General features: G+C 57.7%; 1 protein-coding gene across 3 annotated transcripts; it reads left to right on the top strand.

Moving 5' to 3' along the window:
* Window positions 1-5,474: 5,474 nt before the first annotated feature.
* On the top strand, window positions 5,475-14,120 carry LOC116833873 (cytochrome P450 2G1-like). Of its 3 annotated transcripts, none has more exons than XM_032795647.2 (9): window positions 5,475-5,760; window positions 7,452-7,457; window positions 7,752-7,901; window positions 8,061-8,221; window positions 9,199-9,375; window positions 11,115-11,256; window positions 11,987-12,174; window positions 12,465-12,606; window positions 13,557-14,120. In XM_032795647.2, the coding sequence occupies exons 1-9, from the start codon at window positions 5,577-5,579 to the stop codon at window positions 13,823-13,825; spliced, it is 1,419 nt and encodes a 472-aa protein (XP_032651538.1). In that variant the 5' UTR covers window positions 5,475-5,576; the 3' UTR covers window positions 13,826-14,120. The 3 variants fall into 3 exon arrangements, with proteins under 3 accessions (XP_032651538.1, XP_032651536.1, XP_032651537.1); XM_032795645.2 differs by lacking the exon at window positions 7,452-7,457 and adding an exon at window positions 6,584-6,746 and having other exon boundaries at window positions 5,475-5,756; XM_032795646.2 differs by lacking the exon at window positions 7,452-7,457 and adding an exon at window positions 6,584-6,746 and having other exon boundaries at window positions 5,475-5,756; window positions 8,061-8,173; window positions 9,151-9,375.
* Window positions 14,121-16,588: the final 2,468 nt, after the last annotated feature.

Genomic DNA, 16,588 nt, shown 5'->3' on the forward strand with positions numbered 1-16,588 from the left:
CCTGCCCATAGACAGCCCTCCATCCATCTCTCCATCCATCCCTCCTGCCCATAGACACCCATCCACCCATCCCTTCTGCCCATAGACACCCTTCCATCCATCTCTCCATCCATCCCTCCTGCCCGTAGACACCGATCCATCCATCCCTCCTGCCCATAGGCACCCATCCAACCACCCATTCATCCATCCCTCCTGCCCATAGACACCCCTCCATCCATCCACCCACCCAGCTATCCCTCCCATCCATCCCTCCTGCCTATAGACCCCCCTCCATCCACCCATCCCTCCATCCATCCCTCCTGCCTATAGACCCCCTTCCTTCCATCCATCCATCCATCCATCCCTCTGTCCATCCCTCCTGCCCATAGACCCCCCTCCATCCACCCATCCATCCATCCCTCCATCCATCCCTCCTGCCTATAGACCCCCCTCCTTCCATCCCTCCATCCATCCCTCCATCCATCCCTCCTGCCTATAGACCCCCCTCCATCCCTCTGTCCATCCCTCCATCCATCCACCCATCCATCCATCCTTCCTGCCCATAGACACCCCTCCATCCATCCCTCCATTCATCCCTCCACCCACCCATCCCTTCCTGCCCATAGACACACCTCTATCCATCCCTCCATCCATCTCTCCATCCATCCCTTCTGCCCATAGACACCCCTCCATCCATCCCTCCATCCATCCCTCCTGCCCATAGACAACTCTCCATCCATCCACCCATCCCTCCATCCCTCCTGCCCTTAGACACCCCTCCATCCATCCCTCCCTCTATCCACCCATCCATCCCTCCTAATCATAGACACCCCTCCATCCACCCACCCATCCATCTCTCCATCCATCACTCCAGCCCACAGACACCCCAGGACACTGAGCCAGAAAGGCTTGATGACCCAACCTCTACCTTTCAGGACATGCGAAGGAAGGAGGTGAATGGGAATCAGGGCTATTCGTTGGCCGTGGCTAGCAGCCCCATGTTCAAGTGGCGAGTTTGCAGTGGGGACTCGTACGGTGGGAGAACTGGAAGAAGACAGTGAGTGTAGCAGCCTCTGTTTACTTAGATCTTGTTCGAGGTTAACAATCGCACCAGCCAGCTCTGATCTGTCCCTGCCTTCTAGTCATTCAAAGAGCAGAAGGGAAGATTAATCAAAAAGAAATAGTAATATTGTCCCAGTCTAGCTCAATGGCCAAGAGCTGGGGATCTGCTCCCATTGACGCCAATGGAGCCATGGCCCATTCACACCAGCTGGGATATGGTCCCATTGACTCCAGTGCAGCCATGGCCCATTCACACCAGCTGGGATATGGTCCCATTGACTCCAGTGCAGCCATGGCCCATTCACACCAGCTGGGATCTGCTCCCATTGACGCCAATGGAGCCACAGCACATTCACACCAACTGGGATCTGGCCCCATTGACCCCAGTGCAGCCACGGCCCATTCACACCAGCTGGGATCTGGCCCCACTGACTCCAGTGGAGCCACAGCCCATTCACACCAGCTGGGATCTGGCCTCATTGACTCCAATGGAGCCATGGCCAATTCACACCAGCTGGGGGTCTGGGCCCCATTGACTCCAATGGAGCCACAGCCCATTCACACCAGCTGGGATCTGGCCCCATTGACCCCAGTGGAGCCATGGCCCATTCACACCAGCTGGGATCTGGCCCCATTGACCCCAATGGAGCCATGGCCCATTCACACCAGCTGGAATCTGCCCCATTGACTCCAGTGGAGCCATGACCCATTCAAAGCAGTTGGGGATCTGGGGCCCATTGACTCCAGTGGAGCTACGGCCCATTCACACCGGCTGGGATCTGGCCCCAAAATTCTGCTTATTCATCCTTGTAACCTTAGGATCATGGCAATCTGTGTTGCTTTTCCCCTCTCTGTTTTTCTTTATTTTGCTTTGTTTTGCTAGTTGATTCACCATTAACCTCCCTCTTATCATCAAGCGGGTTGCACATTAAGTCCATTGGTTAATAGATAATTGAAGACCATAAATGAACTTGGCTGACACAAAAGGAGCTTGCAGCTCTAGAGCTGCATTACTCTCAATTAGCTTTCAATGAGCTATATTCCGTGCAACTCTGGCACGCGCCCTGAGTGCAGCAGTGGCAGTCTGGTCTGGAGCAGGGCAGCGTGTTAGGATCAGTTGGTGGAGCTCCCTTGTACAGTTACCGTCATTCACACCAGCTGGGATCCGGCCCATTCACACCAACTGGGATCTGGCCCTTTTGAATCCAATGGAGCTACGGCCCATTCACACCAGCTGGGATCTGGGCCCATTGACTCCAATGGAGCTACGGCCCATTCACACCAGCTGGGATCTGGCCCCATTGACTCCAGCTACGGCCCATACACACCAACTGGGATCTGGTCCCATTGACTCCAATGGAGCTACGGCCCATTCACACCAACTGGGATCCAGTCCCATTGACTCCAATGGAGCTATGGCCCATTCACACTGGCTGGGATCTGGCCCCATTGACTCCAATAGAGCTACGGCCCATTCACACCAGCTGGGATCTGGTCCCATTGACTCCAATGGAGCTACGGCCCATTCACACCAGCTGGGATCTGGCCCCATTGACTCCAGTGGCCAACCCGAACAGTCCCTACGTAAAGGAATAAATGGACACATATCGGACATCAGAATGGTACCATACAAAAGCCAGTAGGAGAACCCGTCACTCTCCCTGGTACCATTCCTGATGTCCGATATGTGTCCATTTATTCCTTTACGTAGGGACTGTTCGGGTTGGTCACTGTACATGGCAGAGGGGCACTGCGGGCTCATGAACAAAATATACCCGAACAAAAAAACTTCAGAAACAGACGTAAAACAGAAATCCCTGGCAAGTGTGGCCCAAGCACGTGAGTCTCACAGCAGATGTGACCGTGCAGGGGGCACTGGGGCAGTGTTACACCACACGGTGGTGCACACTCGCTTTGCACACCCACAACTCGTCCTGGTGCAAACAGGCAGTGGAGCTGCTGTACAGCTGCCACTGCACACACAACCTCGCAGCGGCCAGGGGCGGGGGCAGAGGCAGGGGCAGTTGCTTGAGTGCATGGCGGGGGGGGTGGGTAGATCAGGTTCTTCCACTTTGCTGCTTCTTCTCTCCTCAGTAGGGCTGGGGAGATTCTTCTCTGTCCTCCACTTGCGCAAACTCAGCCAGTCCTGCCTCAGCCACTGGCTCTTAGCTCCCCTCCTCTCGAGCAAGGACAGAGTCTACAGCGGCACCTGGCATCAATATTTGGCTCTGGCAGGTGGGGAATGACGCAGCAGAAAAAATGCAAACAGCTGCCCACATCCATCGCACACAGCTGGGAGAGAACCCAGGAGTCCTGGCTCCCAGCCCCAACCACCAGACCCCACTCCCTCCCAGAGCTGGGGAGAGAACCCAGGAGTCTGGGCTCTCAGCCCCCCTGCTCTAACCACTGGACCCCACTCCCCTCCCAGGGCTGGTGAGAGAACTCAGGAGTCCTGGCTCTCAGCTGCCCCCCCCAGCTCTAACCCACCAGATCCCATTCCCCTCCCAGAGCCGGGGAGAGAACCCAGGAGTCCTGGCTCCCAGCCCCCTGCTCTAACGCACCAGCCCCCACTCCCCTCCCAGAGCCGGGGAGAGAACCCAGGAGTCCTGGCGCCCAGCCCCCCTGGTCTAACCACTAGACCCTGCAGTAGGATAGGAGAAAGATCCGGCTGGTGTAACACGCTGCTTTACAAGCCCATTGGCTGCATCACTGGCCTACCAAGTTCTGCACCAGCCTCAGTTTCCACATAGATTTCAGCCATGGGGCGGGGAGCCTACCAGGGGTCGGGAGGTGGGGGCAGAGGCTCAGACCACGGCAGGAGTGAGCGAGGGCTGTGAGGGAACAACACTTAGGAGCAGCCCGAGTTGGCACCAGACACGCACAGCGCCTGACGCAGCTTTGGATCCAGCCTGGCCAGTTCAGGGTGACAAATCATGGAGGGTTTGAAGGCCGGGGGGGATGGAACGGTGACCCCTATTGTATGAGCAAAGGGCACTGGGGCTGAACGCAGCAGCCCCTGCTGGGGGGGGGTCACCCTAAAATGCCCCTCACTGGCTATGCAGGGGGCCGGGATGCCAAAGGGGTGGGGATGGGTGTTTCTCCCTGTGTAAAAAGCCCTAGGCACAGTTGGGACTGCCCCTTGCCAGCGGTGCAGGACAGAGCTGATGAGACTCAATGCAGGGTCCTTCTTTAGGCTGGGGGTCGTAGAGTGGGGAGCAGGTCTGGGGGCGAAGCCTCAGGCCTCATGGGGGGACAGCGAAGGACACCCCAGAGATCGCACTGGCTGCACAGTTGCCCCGAGGGCTGGGTTAAGTGACGGGACATGAGAACGGGCTGCCCCATGAGTGGCGGTGACTAGCACTGGGTGGCAGCCGGTTGCAATGTTCGATGCCCCGGGAACCCTGGCTCTTCGCTAACCAACTGACTGGGGTGCAGGGGAGAGGGTGGTGTATTCAAGGGACAGTCCTGCTTTTCCCTTTCTTTGCTGCACACAGACGCCAGGCTCACGAGAGGGGAAGTCCTGCCTCCCAGAACAGCCTAGGGAGGGCGGGAGGTTTTCCCAGGTTACGGGGTCGGGGCTCAAGCCAGTTCTGTTTGCTGTTCTTAAGGGACTGACCCTGGCCTTGGCTGCCAGCTCCACCTGGCAGAAGGGTCACACGAGTCAAAATGAAAGAGACGCAAGCCCCTGTGCTTGTGTGCACAATGGACCCCACCCACACGGTGCTCCCCCGCGGGAGAAGCAGAGAGAGAAAGAATCACAGCGGACGGATGTCAGTCGTGTGGCTTAATGCCCAGCTGGTGATGAGGGCGCCTGGCTTCAGACGCTTCGTATTACAGGTATTACGGCTGCAGCTTGAGGCCCCAACCGAGATCAGGGCCCCATAGTGCCAGGCCTGGCCCAGACCCCGACCGAGATGAGGACCCCCGTTGGGCTGGGTGCTGCACAGACAAAGGGCAAGAGACAGTCTCTGCCTCCAGAGAGCTCACAATCTAAGTAGAGAAAGGGAAAGGAATAATATTCTCTTCACAAATGGGAAAACTGAGGCACAGAGAGGCAGGTGCTTGCCCAAGGTCTCACAGGGACTCTGTGGCAGAGAAGAATTGCAGCCAGATCCCTTGAGTCTCAGCCCAGGGCTTTCACCACAAGGGGGAATGGACGACCCAAAGCCGTATCCTGGCTGGCTTGCCCAGCAGTTGAGTCCTCCAAGCGCCCACCATCGCTTTGGTCTGAGCCAAACCCGCTCTCGGCTGCGCCCATGTTTAAACAACACCAGCGGCCCCAGATAAGAACTGTATGCACCCAACGCACGTTACAACCCCTCCTGGGTAAATACCACCCAGTCGGTCTGAAACCAGCCGCTATAAAGCCTGGGATCCTCAGGCTGCCGAGACGCCTCCTCCGAGCAGCTTGGTTGTTTCTCGTGGATCCTCCGGACAGTGCGGGGTTATTTTGATCATCCAGTTGGAGATCCCGCAGAACGCGGGCCAGAGACCCTCTCCCGGCTGACGCTGGAGAGACGCAACCGCAGGACCCGATGGGGGGCGGATACGTAACCACTCTTCTGCTGCTGGTCTGTATTTCAGGCCTGATCTACCTCCTCGTGCGCAGACCGAGGTCCCAGAGAAGCCACCTTCCCCCCGGCCCCACTCCCCTGCCTTTCCTGGGCAACGTGCTACAGCTGAAAGTGGAGGGGATGCTGAATTCGCTCAGGGAGGTAGGTCACATCTGTCTGCATCCCACGTTTGCTCTTCCTGGGGAGCGGTTAGGAGCCTGCTACTGCGGCTATGAAAGAAATCCTGACATCCTTCACCGCCACCGGGAACCGTTCCCACAGGAGAAGAAGCGTTTGCTGCGGTATCCTCAGCTCAAAATCTCTCCCCTGTGCTCCTGGGCAGCATGGCCTCTTAATTTATTTCCATCCTTATTACATAGGTCTGGGAGCCCCAAACAACGCTCAGGACCCCAGTGCGTTAGGCGCTGTACGTCCATATAGTGCAGAACACGGGGCTACTGATGTGCTCTGCCCCAGGGTTGCTGCATCTCAGCTTTGTGCGCTGTTGCACAGGCTCAGGCATGGGGTGTAGGTGCAGGAGGATATTTGGGGCCAAGGAGAGTTTAGGGGCTGGGTGCGGTGAGCGGGCATAGGGGAGGACACGGGGCGGTTGCTTGTGTAGATAAATAACTGTGGAAGGATTTTTGCACGGTTCACCAGCCGAGCCGGGTGGTGGCTGCACGAACAGGGTGTCAGCGAGAAAGCTGATCGATACGCTCAGCGACTGCAAACCAGGAGTGTCACCACAGAAAAATGCAGAGGATGGGAATTTGTGTTGGCATGTAGAACTTGATATGAGATTAGATTATAGCCTGAAAAGTCTGGCGGGGGAAGAGGGCAAAATGCAGAGTGTGCAGGCCTATGAAAACCCGGGCATGGGGACAAGCAAGGTCCAGGAGGGGGGCAACTGCCCCCTAGTAAATCACACCCGTAGTGCATGGGGACGGATTCAGCTCTCAGTTCCACCCCCACCCTGCTTTCTACCTCAGCTCAGGGACAAGTATGGCCCGGTCTTCACGGTTCATCTGGGCCCCCGGCGGGTCGTGGTCCTGTGGGGGTACGAGGCCGTGAAGGAGGCCCTGGAGGATCGAGCCGACGAGTTCAGCGGGAGAGGGAAGCTGGCGGCATTTGAGGAGGTTGTTCAGGGGTTTGGTGAGTTCTGCAGGCCACACATAAGGCACATGGTCTGATGGCTGGGGGCCAGGACTCCTGGGTTCTCTCCCAGGCTCTAGGAGGGGAGTGGGGTCCCATGGTTAGGGCATGTGGGGCTGGGGGCCAGGACTCCTGGGTTCTCTCCCAGGCTCTAGGAGGGGAGTGGGGTCCCATGGTTAGGGCAGGTGGGGCTGGGGGCCAGGACTCCTGGGTTCTCTCCCAGGCTCTAGGAGGGGAGTGGGGTCCCATGGTTAGGGCAGGTGGGGCTGGGGGCCAGGACTCCTGGGTTCTCTCCCAGGCTCTAGGAGGGGAGTGGGGTCCCATGGTTAGGGCAGGTGGGGCTGGGGGCCAGGACTCCTGGGTTCTCTCCCAGGCTCTAGGAGGGGAGTGGGCTCCCATGGTTAGGGCAGGTGGGGCTGGGGGCCAGGACTCTTGGGTTCTCTCCCAGGCTCTAGGAGGGGAGTGGGGTCCCATGGTTAGAGCAAGGGGGGCTGGGAGCCAGGACTCCTGGGTTCTCTTCCAGGCTCTAGGAGGGGAATGGGGTCCCATTGTTAGAGCAGGGGGGGCTGGGAGCCAGGACTCCTGGGTTCTCTCCCCGGCTCTGGGAGGGGAGTGCGGGCTGGTGGTTAGAGCAGGGGGGGCTGGGAGCCAGGACTCCTGGGTTCTCTCCCAGGCTCTAGGAGGGGAGTGGGGTCCCATGGTTAGAGCAGGGTGGGCTGGGAGCCAGGACTCCTGGGTTCCATCCCTGGTTCCACCATTGACTCAGTGAGCCAGCTTGGACACGTCCATGTCTGTCTCTTTTCCCTCAGCTACAGACCCAGCAGTGGGGCTGTGAGGTCATTGAACGCGTGTGCCTCACACGCACGGAGCACCTTGGCTTGCCAGCAATGCGCGGGGTTCTCACCAGCGCTCTGCCCATGCCCCCCCAGGCTGGTCGCTCACTGCGCTCCCGGTTCCTCTCCTGTGCCCTTGATGGGACGCTTTGCACAATCCTCCGATCCCCAGGGCTGCTTTTCTCCAATGGGGAGCGGTGGTGGCAGCTGCGCCGGTTCTCTCTTGCCGCGCTGCAGGACTTGGGCACGGGGCAGCGGAGCGTGGAGAAGCAGATCCAGGACGAGGCCCAGCGCCTGGTGGAGGAGTTCAAGAAAACCAAGGGTTCGTCTATTTGTGGGTTCCTCTGACTGGCCGGGTCAGGGTGTGGGGAGCAGCTGCGGGAGTTCCCCATTCATGCCCCTCCCTGCTGGAAGCCATCAGACGTTCCAGTACCAAAACTGCTGGACGGGCTGAATGTCCCGTCCCCTCTTCTCCTTCCAGGTTTGCCCTTCGACCCCACCTTCTTCCTGAGCCGCTCGGCCTCCAGCGTCATCTGCTCCATCGTCTTCGGCCAGCGCTTCGATTACGCGGACAAGAGCTTCCTTGACTTGCTGGTCAAGACCAACCAGGTCTTCGTGCGGCTGAGCTCCACCTGGGGACAGGTGAGCGGCCCAGGGAGCCAGGGATAGGGCCCAGTGCTCCCAGACACTCCGGAGGAGGATCCCCAGGGGGCCACCCTGGCCCTCTTTATCCTGCAGGAGTGGGGCAGACTCAGATGTGGGGCTGGAAGGGACCTCAAGAGGTCACCAAGTCCAGCCCCCTGCGCTCAGGCAGGACCAAGTCAACCCAGATTGATCCCGGCAGGTATCTCCCCAACTCACTGTTAAAAACCGCCAGGGTCGGGGATTCCACAGCCCCAACGTCGCCTGTTCGCAACTCCCCTGAGAGTTGGAAAGTTTTGCCCAATCTCTAACCAAAAACTCCCTTGCTGCAGTTCAAGCCCTTTACTTCTTGTCCTACCCTCAGTATATCACCAGCCTCGTTCAGAGTCATAGGGTTAGAAGGGACTGCAAGCAGGGGTGCTGGAGCAGGGAGCACCAGGCCCCCCCCATCACTTTTAAATAAGGGTGAGCAATGGGGGGAGGGGCAGAGAGGAGCAAGTGGGAGGTGGGGTCTGGAGGGGGGGAAGAGGCAGTGTGGGAGAATGACAAGAAACAGGACATATACAAGGAGATCAGACTAGAGAGTAATCTTCTGGCCTTGAGACCTGTGAAACGCTGGTGCTCGAGAGAAGCTGGGTTTGGAAGGTCACATGTGCATCCCCCTGGTTTTCTCTGCCCTATATATTATGTCCACAACAAACCGACAGAGATGCTGGATAAAAACATCAAACACTCTTGGGGGAAGGTTGCAATGTAACCCTGTTTCGGAGAATTTGGAACGATAATGAGAACCCAGAAACAAAGAGAGACAAAACAGGCTGCTCTTCAAGCACTGAGGCACAGCTCCCCCCACCCTCTCCAGGCTGTCTGTGATTAGACGCTTCCCTCTAGAGCCACATGCCTGCCACCAGGATTAGCAAACACCAGAGCTTTTAAAGCTGCCCCATTTTAACAGTTTTCCATACCCCACTCTACAGCTCTACGAGAGGTTTTCCTGGATCATGCGCTTCCTTCCAGGACCCCACAAACAGATCTTCCAAGACCTGGAGGACATCAACAGCTTCATCTTGGAGAGGATCAAAGCGAACCAGGTGTCTCTGGACCGTGATAACCCGCGGGACTTCATCGACTGCTTCCTCCTCCAGATGGAAAAGGTCTGGAAAGAGAGAAGCTGAAATGGATAGACGTGGCCCCAGTGTCTTTTGTTTCACACGTACAGTTCAGGCATCACCACATACTTCAGGGAATCAAAGCAAGTTTTTCAACTCCCCTTTGTCCTGTTGCCCACAAAATCTGACCACTGTTCAGCCGCTTGTGCTCTGGAACCGCGGTCTATCGGATCCTGGGGGTTCCCTGTGTGCTCTCTTGCCTGATCCTGATATCGGAAGCTCTTTGGAGCAGCATCTTTTTGTTCTGTCTTTGTAACCACTGAGCCCAATGGCCTGACCCACGACTAGGGCCTGCTAGCGCTATGGTAACACATGTGAGTAATTAATTAGTAAACATCTGAGTCCATCCACGGTACCTTAGCACCTCCATGACCTCTGAGTGCCTCCATGGAAACCTAGAATCTCCATTGTCTCTTAGTGCCACCATGGAAACCTAGAATCTCCATGGAAACCTGGAATCTCCACGGTCTCTTAGTGCCATCATGGAAACCTAGAATCTCCATGGAAACCTAGAATCTCCGTGGTCTCTTAGTGCCGCCATGGAAACCTAGAATCTCCATGGAAACCTAGAATCTCCATGGAAACCTACAGTCTCCACAGTCTCTTAGTGCGTCCACAGAAACCTAGAATCTCCATGGAGACACAGACTCTCCACGATCTCGTAGAGCTGGTGTGGGTACTGTAACCCACTCGGGCTCAAACACCCAGATTTAGGGATGCAAACCTTGATTTGAACCACAAACGTTTCTTGGGGTTAACAACTACTATTAGGACAATAGGCAAAATGAATCCATAACTATAATGATCAGTTACCCTCTCCCAAGGCGTAGGTGGGTCGGGCTGGATTGTTCCTACGATGCTCCAAATACCCCTTTATATTTTAGCACATATGTACCCCCCCACACACATATTCATTATCCTTCTCCCTGTCGCCATTAAGGTTAGATATCTTCCAATCAGCATGAAACCCGGCGACACCCACACTGCATACGTCACACCCATCTGCATGATTAGCCATGTCCCTGGCTAATTCTCAGCACGCCTACAACCCAGAGAGCGACCACGTCACAGATTGGCTGCCTGGCACAGGGTTATTTTCTCTTCTCGGCTTTCCTGTTCTTATCCTTCATGGCACTTCCTTGTTTGTCTCAACTATTTCTTCTGGTCATGGGCAGGGGGCTCTTATAAACCCACCAGCATCAGTTATTTAGCAAGCAACTCGCTCAGTTTTACCGCGGGTCCCTCAGGTGGTTTTAACAGACCTTTATTTCCCCTCCTAGCCCATAATCAAGTCCCTGTGGAAATACTCATCAAATCTTAAGACACACGGTGACTTCTCGCAGGCTTAGGCCTAACCATTATTGTTCCTAAGTAACCCATATGTTTCAGCTATCCAACAGGGCCTCCATAGTCACCTGGACTCTCCTCGGTCCCTTACTGCCTCCTTGGTAACCTGGTGCCTCCACAGTAACCTAGAAACACCACGGTAACCTGGAAGCACCATGGTAACCTGGCACCTTGTGGCATCCGAGGGGCTGAGGGCATCAGCTCAGTCTCTCACCCCGTCTGCGGCTGTCAAATGACTGCTTCAAAGGGGCAGCGGCCTACGGGGTTGGGGGTGGATCCAAAGGCCATTGAACTCCATGGGGCTATGCTGGCTTGCACCAGTTGAGGATCAGTCCCTATCCCAGTGATAACCCATGTACCTGCCTGTGCTTTCCAAGGAAATTCTGAACCCCGCCACGGAATTCCACCTCAGAAACTTGGTCCTGACAGCGTTCAACCTGTTCTTCGTTGGCACCGAGACCGTCAGCTCCACCCTGCGCTACGGACTCCTGATCCTGCTGAAACACCCGGAGGTAGAAGGTAACTGAGTGGGCGGGAAGCTGGGAATTAGGCTGCAAGCTTGGAATAAATGGGCCAGATCCCCCACTAGCGTCAACGGGCCTCGATCCCTTGATTCCAGTGGAGCTGAGGATCCGGCCTGAATGGGTGGTAACTTTTGGCCCCATCTGGAGTATTCAGAGGTGGAAGGAGTTTGATGGTTCTCAGCCCCATTCCTAGCATCCCTTACCCATACATTAGCATCCTCCACCCTTCCCAAGGGTCCCTCTGGATCATACCTTGGCCAGGAGCTAACGAGCCAGAAAGAACCACAGGGTCAGTCTGCGTCCAGCAGCCTGAGTAGACAATCCCCCGTGTTGTCACCCCAGCAGAGTTCTCGCTCTTCTCCACGGTGAGGGACCCAATGGCCATCACTGGCTGGCTGACCCCTGGAGAGACACACTGGGCTGTGTTATCCTGCCTTCTCTGAACGTGGGGGCCATGCCCCTCACCCCGAGGGCGTCAGATCTGCAGCTGACGTACCTTGTCTCCGCTGATCTCCCTGGAGCCACCCCGATGTACACATCCTCTCTGGACCAAAGCTGCCTGACTAATGGGGCGACCCTCGAGACCACCCCGCTGCCCCCCGCCGTGCTGCAAAGCAGGCTTTCGGACAGGCCAGGAACAAAGCCCTTCCATTCCCCGCCCCACGATGGGGTGTTCTGGTGTCTCCAGCCGGGCCGTGTCCTATGTCCCACTTGCCTCCCTCTAGAGAAGATGACCCAGGAGATCGACCGGGTGATCGGGCGTAGCCGCATGCCGGCGGTGGAGGACCGGAGCCGGATGCCCTACACCAATGCCGTCATCCACGAGATTCAGAGGTTCAGCGACGTTATTCCCATGAACCTCCCGCATGCCCTGACCCGGGACACCCACTTCAGGGGCTACACCATTCCCAAGGTAACAGCTCACGATGTCCGTGCGGGGCCGATTCCCTTCCCCCACCTGCCCCCCACCCCCAAATATCAGCCCGGAGTAACTCCACTGGAGCCAGCATTACACCAATCTCAATGTGGGGTAACCGAGCAGAATTGTCGCCCGTCGCTTCATGCAAAGCAAAACTGGGATGACTAGACCCATTTTGCAGAGAGGGAGACTAAGTCAGGGGCTGCTCCAGGAATAGAACCCAGGAGTCCTGAGTCCTCGTCCTCCCTACTCTACCCATTGCCTCTGCTTCTCTCTGCTGCCAGGGCACAGAGGTGTTCCCAGTGCTGAGCTCTGTGCTGCGAGACCCCAGCCGCTTCAGGGACCCCGAGAGATTCAACCCCATGCGCTTCCTTGACGAGCAGGGTCAATTCAAGGCGAACGAGGCCTCCATGCCGTTCTCCACAGGTACAGAGCTGGGAGGGCAAAGGGGATGTCGCATGAGCCCGGCTGCCCCCCAGCTGCGGTTTCTGAGACACGAGGAAGGGGGGCCATCATGGGCAAATATAGAACAACACACCTGACAGAGACATTCCTTCTAACTCATTTCAGTTCCAGGTTAGCTGATGCAGGAAGGTTCGTATTCAGCTCCCATAGCAGTAAGAAAGTGGGACCCCCGTCAGGCTGAGCACCACCCAGACCCCAGCCGAGATCAGGGCCCCGTCAGGCCAGGCGCTGCCCAGACTCCAACCAACATCAGGGCCCCGTCAGACCCGGCGCCGCCCAGATCCTGGCCGAGATCAGGACCCCGTCGGGCCAGGCGCTGCCCAGATCCTGGCCGAGATCAGGGCCCTGTGGTGCTGGGCGCTGCCCAGGCACAGTGAGACACTCCCGTCCCTGCCCCAAAACAGATCAAAGTCTAACTTGAGTTAAAAGAGCCTGAGCTGGCAGCCATTCAGTTTGTCCCTTGGATTAGCAGCTCCGGTCTCTCAGGTTCCCTAGGGGCTTTAAGGAGCTGCCGTGTCTTTCCCGCAGTTTTCACCTGGGGGCTCAAGGTCGCAGCGCAGGAAATGTGCCTCCCCGGCAGGTGGTAGCTGCTGCTGGCAGAATTCTTCCCTTGCCCTTGTGCTCCGTGACACAGGGACATGGGCCGGCTTAGCTGCCTCACCCAGGGGGGTGGATTTTCCCCGCCCCCGAGCAGGGTCGGTCTCAGCCCGAAGTCACAAATGCACAGAGGCCATGCCGCAAAGCCAGGACCAGAACCCCACTCTCCTGAAAGCTGCCTGCCTCCGCTGAGTGCCGCTCCCTTCGCCTGCCTCGCTAGCTCTCTGCCAGGGACGGGGGTGGGAGCGATTTGCTGGGTTATAAAATAGCCAGGGTGGGTCGTGGTTAATTCCACCCCTCATTTTCCGACCTAGGGAAGCGAAGCTGCGTGGGCCAGGAGCTGGCCAGAATGGAGCTGTTCATCTTCCTGACCGCCATCCTGCAGAACTTCACCCTAAAGTGCCCCGTCCCCCCGCGGGACATCGACCTCAGGCTGCGCGGTGCCGGCTTCGCCCACGTACCTCCCTGCTACCAGCTCTGTGCGGTGCCATGGGGCGGAGGGAGCCGAGCGCAGGAGGAGCTGCCAAAAGATCGTCCGCAGGGGACAGCAGGGGCTATGAAAGGGCCAAACCCAGCAACATAAAGAGACTCACTGCTTCTTGGCCTTGAGTTGCCAGCCAAAATGCAGGGCTGGGGGCCGTTCCCATCAGGAGGAGCAATGGGAGAGGGGAATCCGGCAGCTCTTTCACACTCCGTTTATGGACCAAGCCCCATCTTCCCGAACACAGGAGGAATCAAACAACAGGAGGGGGTTTCTTCACTCAGATTTCCATGCCACTTTGCAGACAGGTCTCCCCACCCTGGGGTGCTGCCCCTGTTCCCGCCAGGGTCCCCCTGGTCCACCCGCCTGCTGCGGCCCCAAGACTGGAGAAGCTCTGTCTCCCCACCACAGCCCCAGGCCACAGCGGGGAGTAAGAGCACCTCCCGTCCCGGGGCTGCTGGGGGGGACCGGGTGCTGGGGTGTCCTCTGCCAGGGACAGGGTGGGGGGCGCTGGGGGCTTCCCTCACTGCCGTGCCTGCCCGGTGCTGCCGCTGGGCACCGGGGTTGGGGCGTGGGGAGCTTTCCGTGCTCAGCCAGGGCTCTGGCTCCTCAGTTGGCTGTGTTGTACAGACAAAACTACCCAGGATCTTTTCAGGGGCAAGACAAAGATGCCACATTTATTATGACAACAATCTGATTTATGACCAATAACTAATATCTTAATCCTTGTACACACACATTATACCTCATACCTACACACACACACACACACACACACACACCCCTTTGGGGAAGAGAAGCGGTTGAAATACAGTCCAGTTTTGTTGTGCTCTGAGTGTCTTTTTACATCACCGTGTTAGTCTGTATCAGCAAAAACAACGAGGGTCCTTGTGGCACCTCAGAGACTAACAAATATATTTGGGCCTAAGCTTTCATGGGCTACCCCCACTTTGTGGGATGCTTGGAGGGGAACATACAGTGGGAAGATACATACCTGCCCCCTATAACGCCACCCGCTGTAACACGGATTCGGATATAAGGCGGTAAAGCAGCGCTCCGGGGGGCTGCGCACTCCGGCGGATCACAGCGAGTTCGATCTAACGCGGTTTCACCTGTAAGGCGGTAGGATTGTTTGGCTCTCGAGGACGAGGACGGCGTTCTAGCGGGGTAGAGGTGTCTATACACGCAGAACATGAAACAATGGGGGTTACATATCAGCTGTAATGAGACTAATCAGTTTAGGTGCTGCTGTCAGCAGCAAGAGAAAACCCTGTTCTCCGCTGATCAGGGTGGCCCATTTCCAGTACCTGACCAGAAGGTGTGAGTGACAGTAGGGGAAAGATTAGCTTGGGGAAATAGTTTTAGTGGGAGTGGTCTTTCCCCTACAGCCCATTCACCTGAGGGGGGCCGGCCCCACTGACCCCAGTGGAGCTACGGCCCATTCACCCGGGTGGGAGGCGACCCCATGGACCCCAATGGAGCTATGGCCCATTCACCCGGGGGGGCCAGACCCACCGACCCCAATGGAGCTACGGCCCATTCACCCGGTGGGGGGCCAGCCCCATGGACCCCAACGGAGCTATAGCCCATTCACCCGGGGGCGGCCGGCCCCACCGACCCCAATGGAGCTACAGCCCATTTGCCACGGCGGGGGGCCGGCCCCATCAACCCCAATGGAGCTACGTCCCGTTTGCCCCGGCTGGGGACCGGTCCCATCGACTGCAATGGAGCTATGGCCCATTCACCCAGGCGGGGGGCTGGCCCCACTGACCCTGGGGCTGTTTCGAATGAGAAGGGTCTCCACACACTCGTTGGTAGGATTCGCTCCTCCACATGCCTGCTGCCCACCGAGCACAGCAAGAGCCGAGTCGGGCATCCCGCTGGCGGGCCCCTCCCCAGAGCTGTGAGAGGAACCAGCCACTGGGTCCCCGGAGGTGAGAGATGCCTCCCCCCAGCCCCAACCCAGCCCAGCCCTGGAGCCCTGGCCGGGGGAGAGCCACCCTCCCGTGGCCCCTGCCCAGCCCAGCTGCTGCTCGGGGGAGTCCTCTCTCCCTGCCTAGCCCTGGGGCAGCCTGCACCCCAAGCCCCTTATCCCCAGCCCCAGCCAAGAGCCTGCCCCTAGCTGGAGCCCTCGCCCCCAACCCTCTGCCCCAGCGCTCAGCGCTAATCGCAGCGGTCCTTTCTTCTGGTACCGCAGCACCCCCTGGTGGGCGGACCGTGCAATTGCAGCACTCCCCCGTATGCTCTGTTATTGCGGGGGGCTGGGCAGGGCACATGAATTCTGCACTCATGTTTCTTTTGTTGAAAAGGGGGGGCCTATGGCTCCCTTCTCCCCTCCCTCCAGTTCCGGACCTGGTGGGTCAGTCCTTTTACAATCAGCTTTTGCCATCTGTCTCTTTGTCCTCCCTTCACTTCCCATGTCTCCTGCAGACAAGAGAAGGATGCGTTTTCTCCCAGCTCGACACCAGGTGTGTCACCCTGAAGGGACGGCCACTGCACTCAAACAACTCTTTCTTCCAGCGAGGCCGGCATAAAGGCTGCCCAGCCGTGGGGCACACGGAGAGACGGGAGTTTTCATAGCCCCAACTCCAGAATATCGTTACCCCTTTTTGACCCAAGCGGCCAAGGGAATTTGGGGGCCCTGCAGGCTGTTGCAGCCAGGAGGAGCCGTTGACAATGGAGTCTCAAAGTCCTGCTTCTCTGAGCACAGGAGGCAGCTTCCTTGCTCACAGCACGGGATGCTTTCCACCAGCTTGCTCAGGCCGTCTGCGTTTGGCTTTCCTGCTGCTCCTGTTGGCTTCTCCTTCCTGTCATGCTGCAGCTTGTCCCCGGTCTGTGCTTGCACGCCCACCAAAAAACTCCAAC

The sequence above is a fragment of the Chelonoidis abingdonii genome, chromosome 11 (genome assembly GCF_003597395.2).
Source record: "Chelonoidis abingdonii isolate Lonesome George chromosome 11, CheloAbing_2.0, whole genome shotgun sequence".
NCBI lineage: Eukaryota > Metazoa > Chordata > Testudines > Testudinidae > Chelonoidis > Chelonoidis abingdonii.

Coding starts and splice junctions, on each gene's coding strand:
- LOC116833873 (XM_032795645.2), top strand. CDS start 5,577: ATGGGGGGCGGATACGTAACCACTCTTCTGCTGCTGGTCTGTATTTCA. Junction 11,257..11,986: donor GAAACACCCGGAGGTAGAAG/GTAACTGAGTGG, acceptor GCCTCCCTCTAG/AGAAGATGACCCAGGAGATC. Junction 12,175..12,464: donor GGGGCTACACCATTCCCAAG/GTAACAGCTCAC, acceptor CTCTGCTGCCAG/GGCACAGAGGTGTTCCCAGT.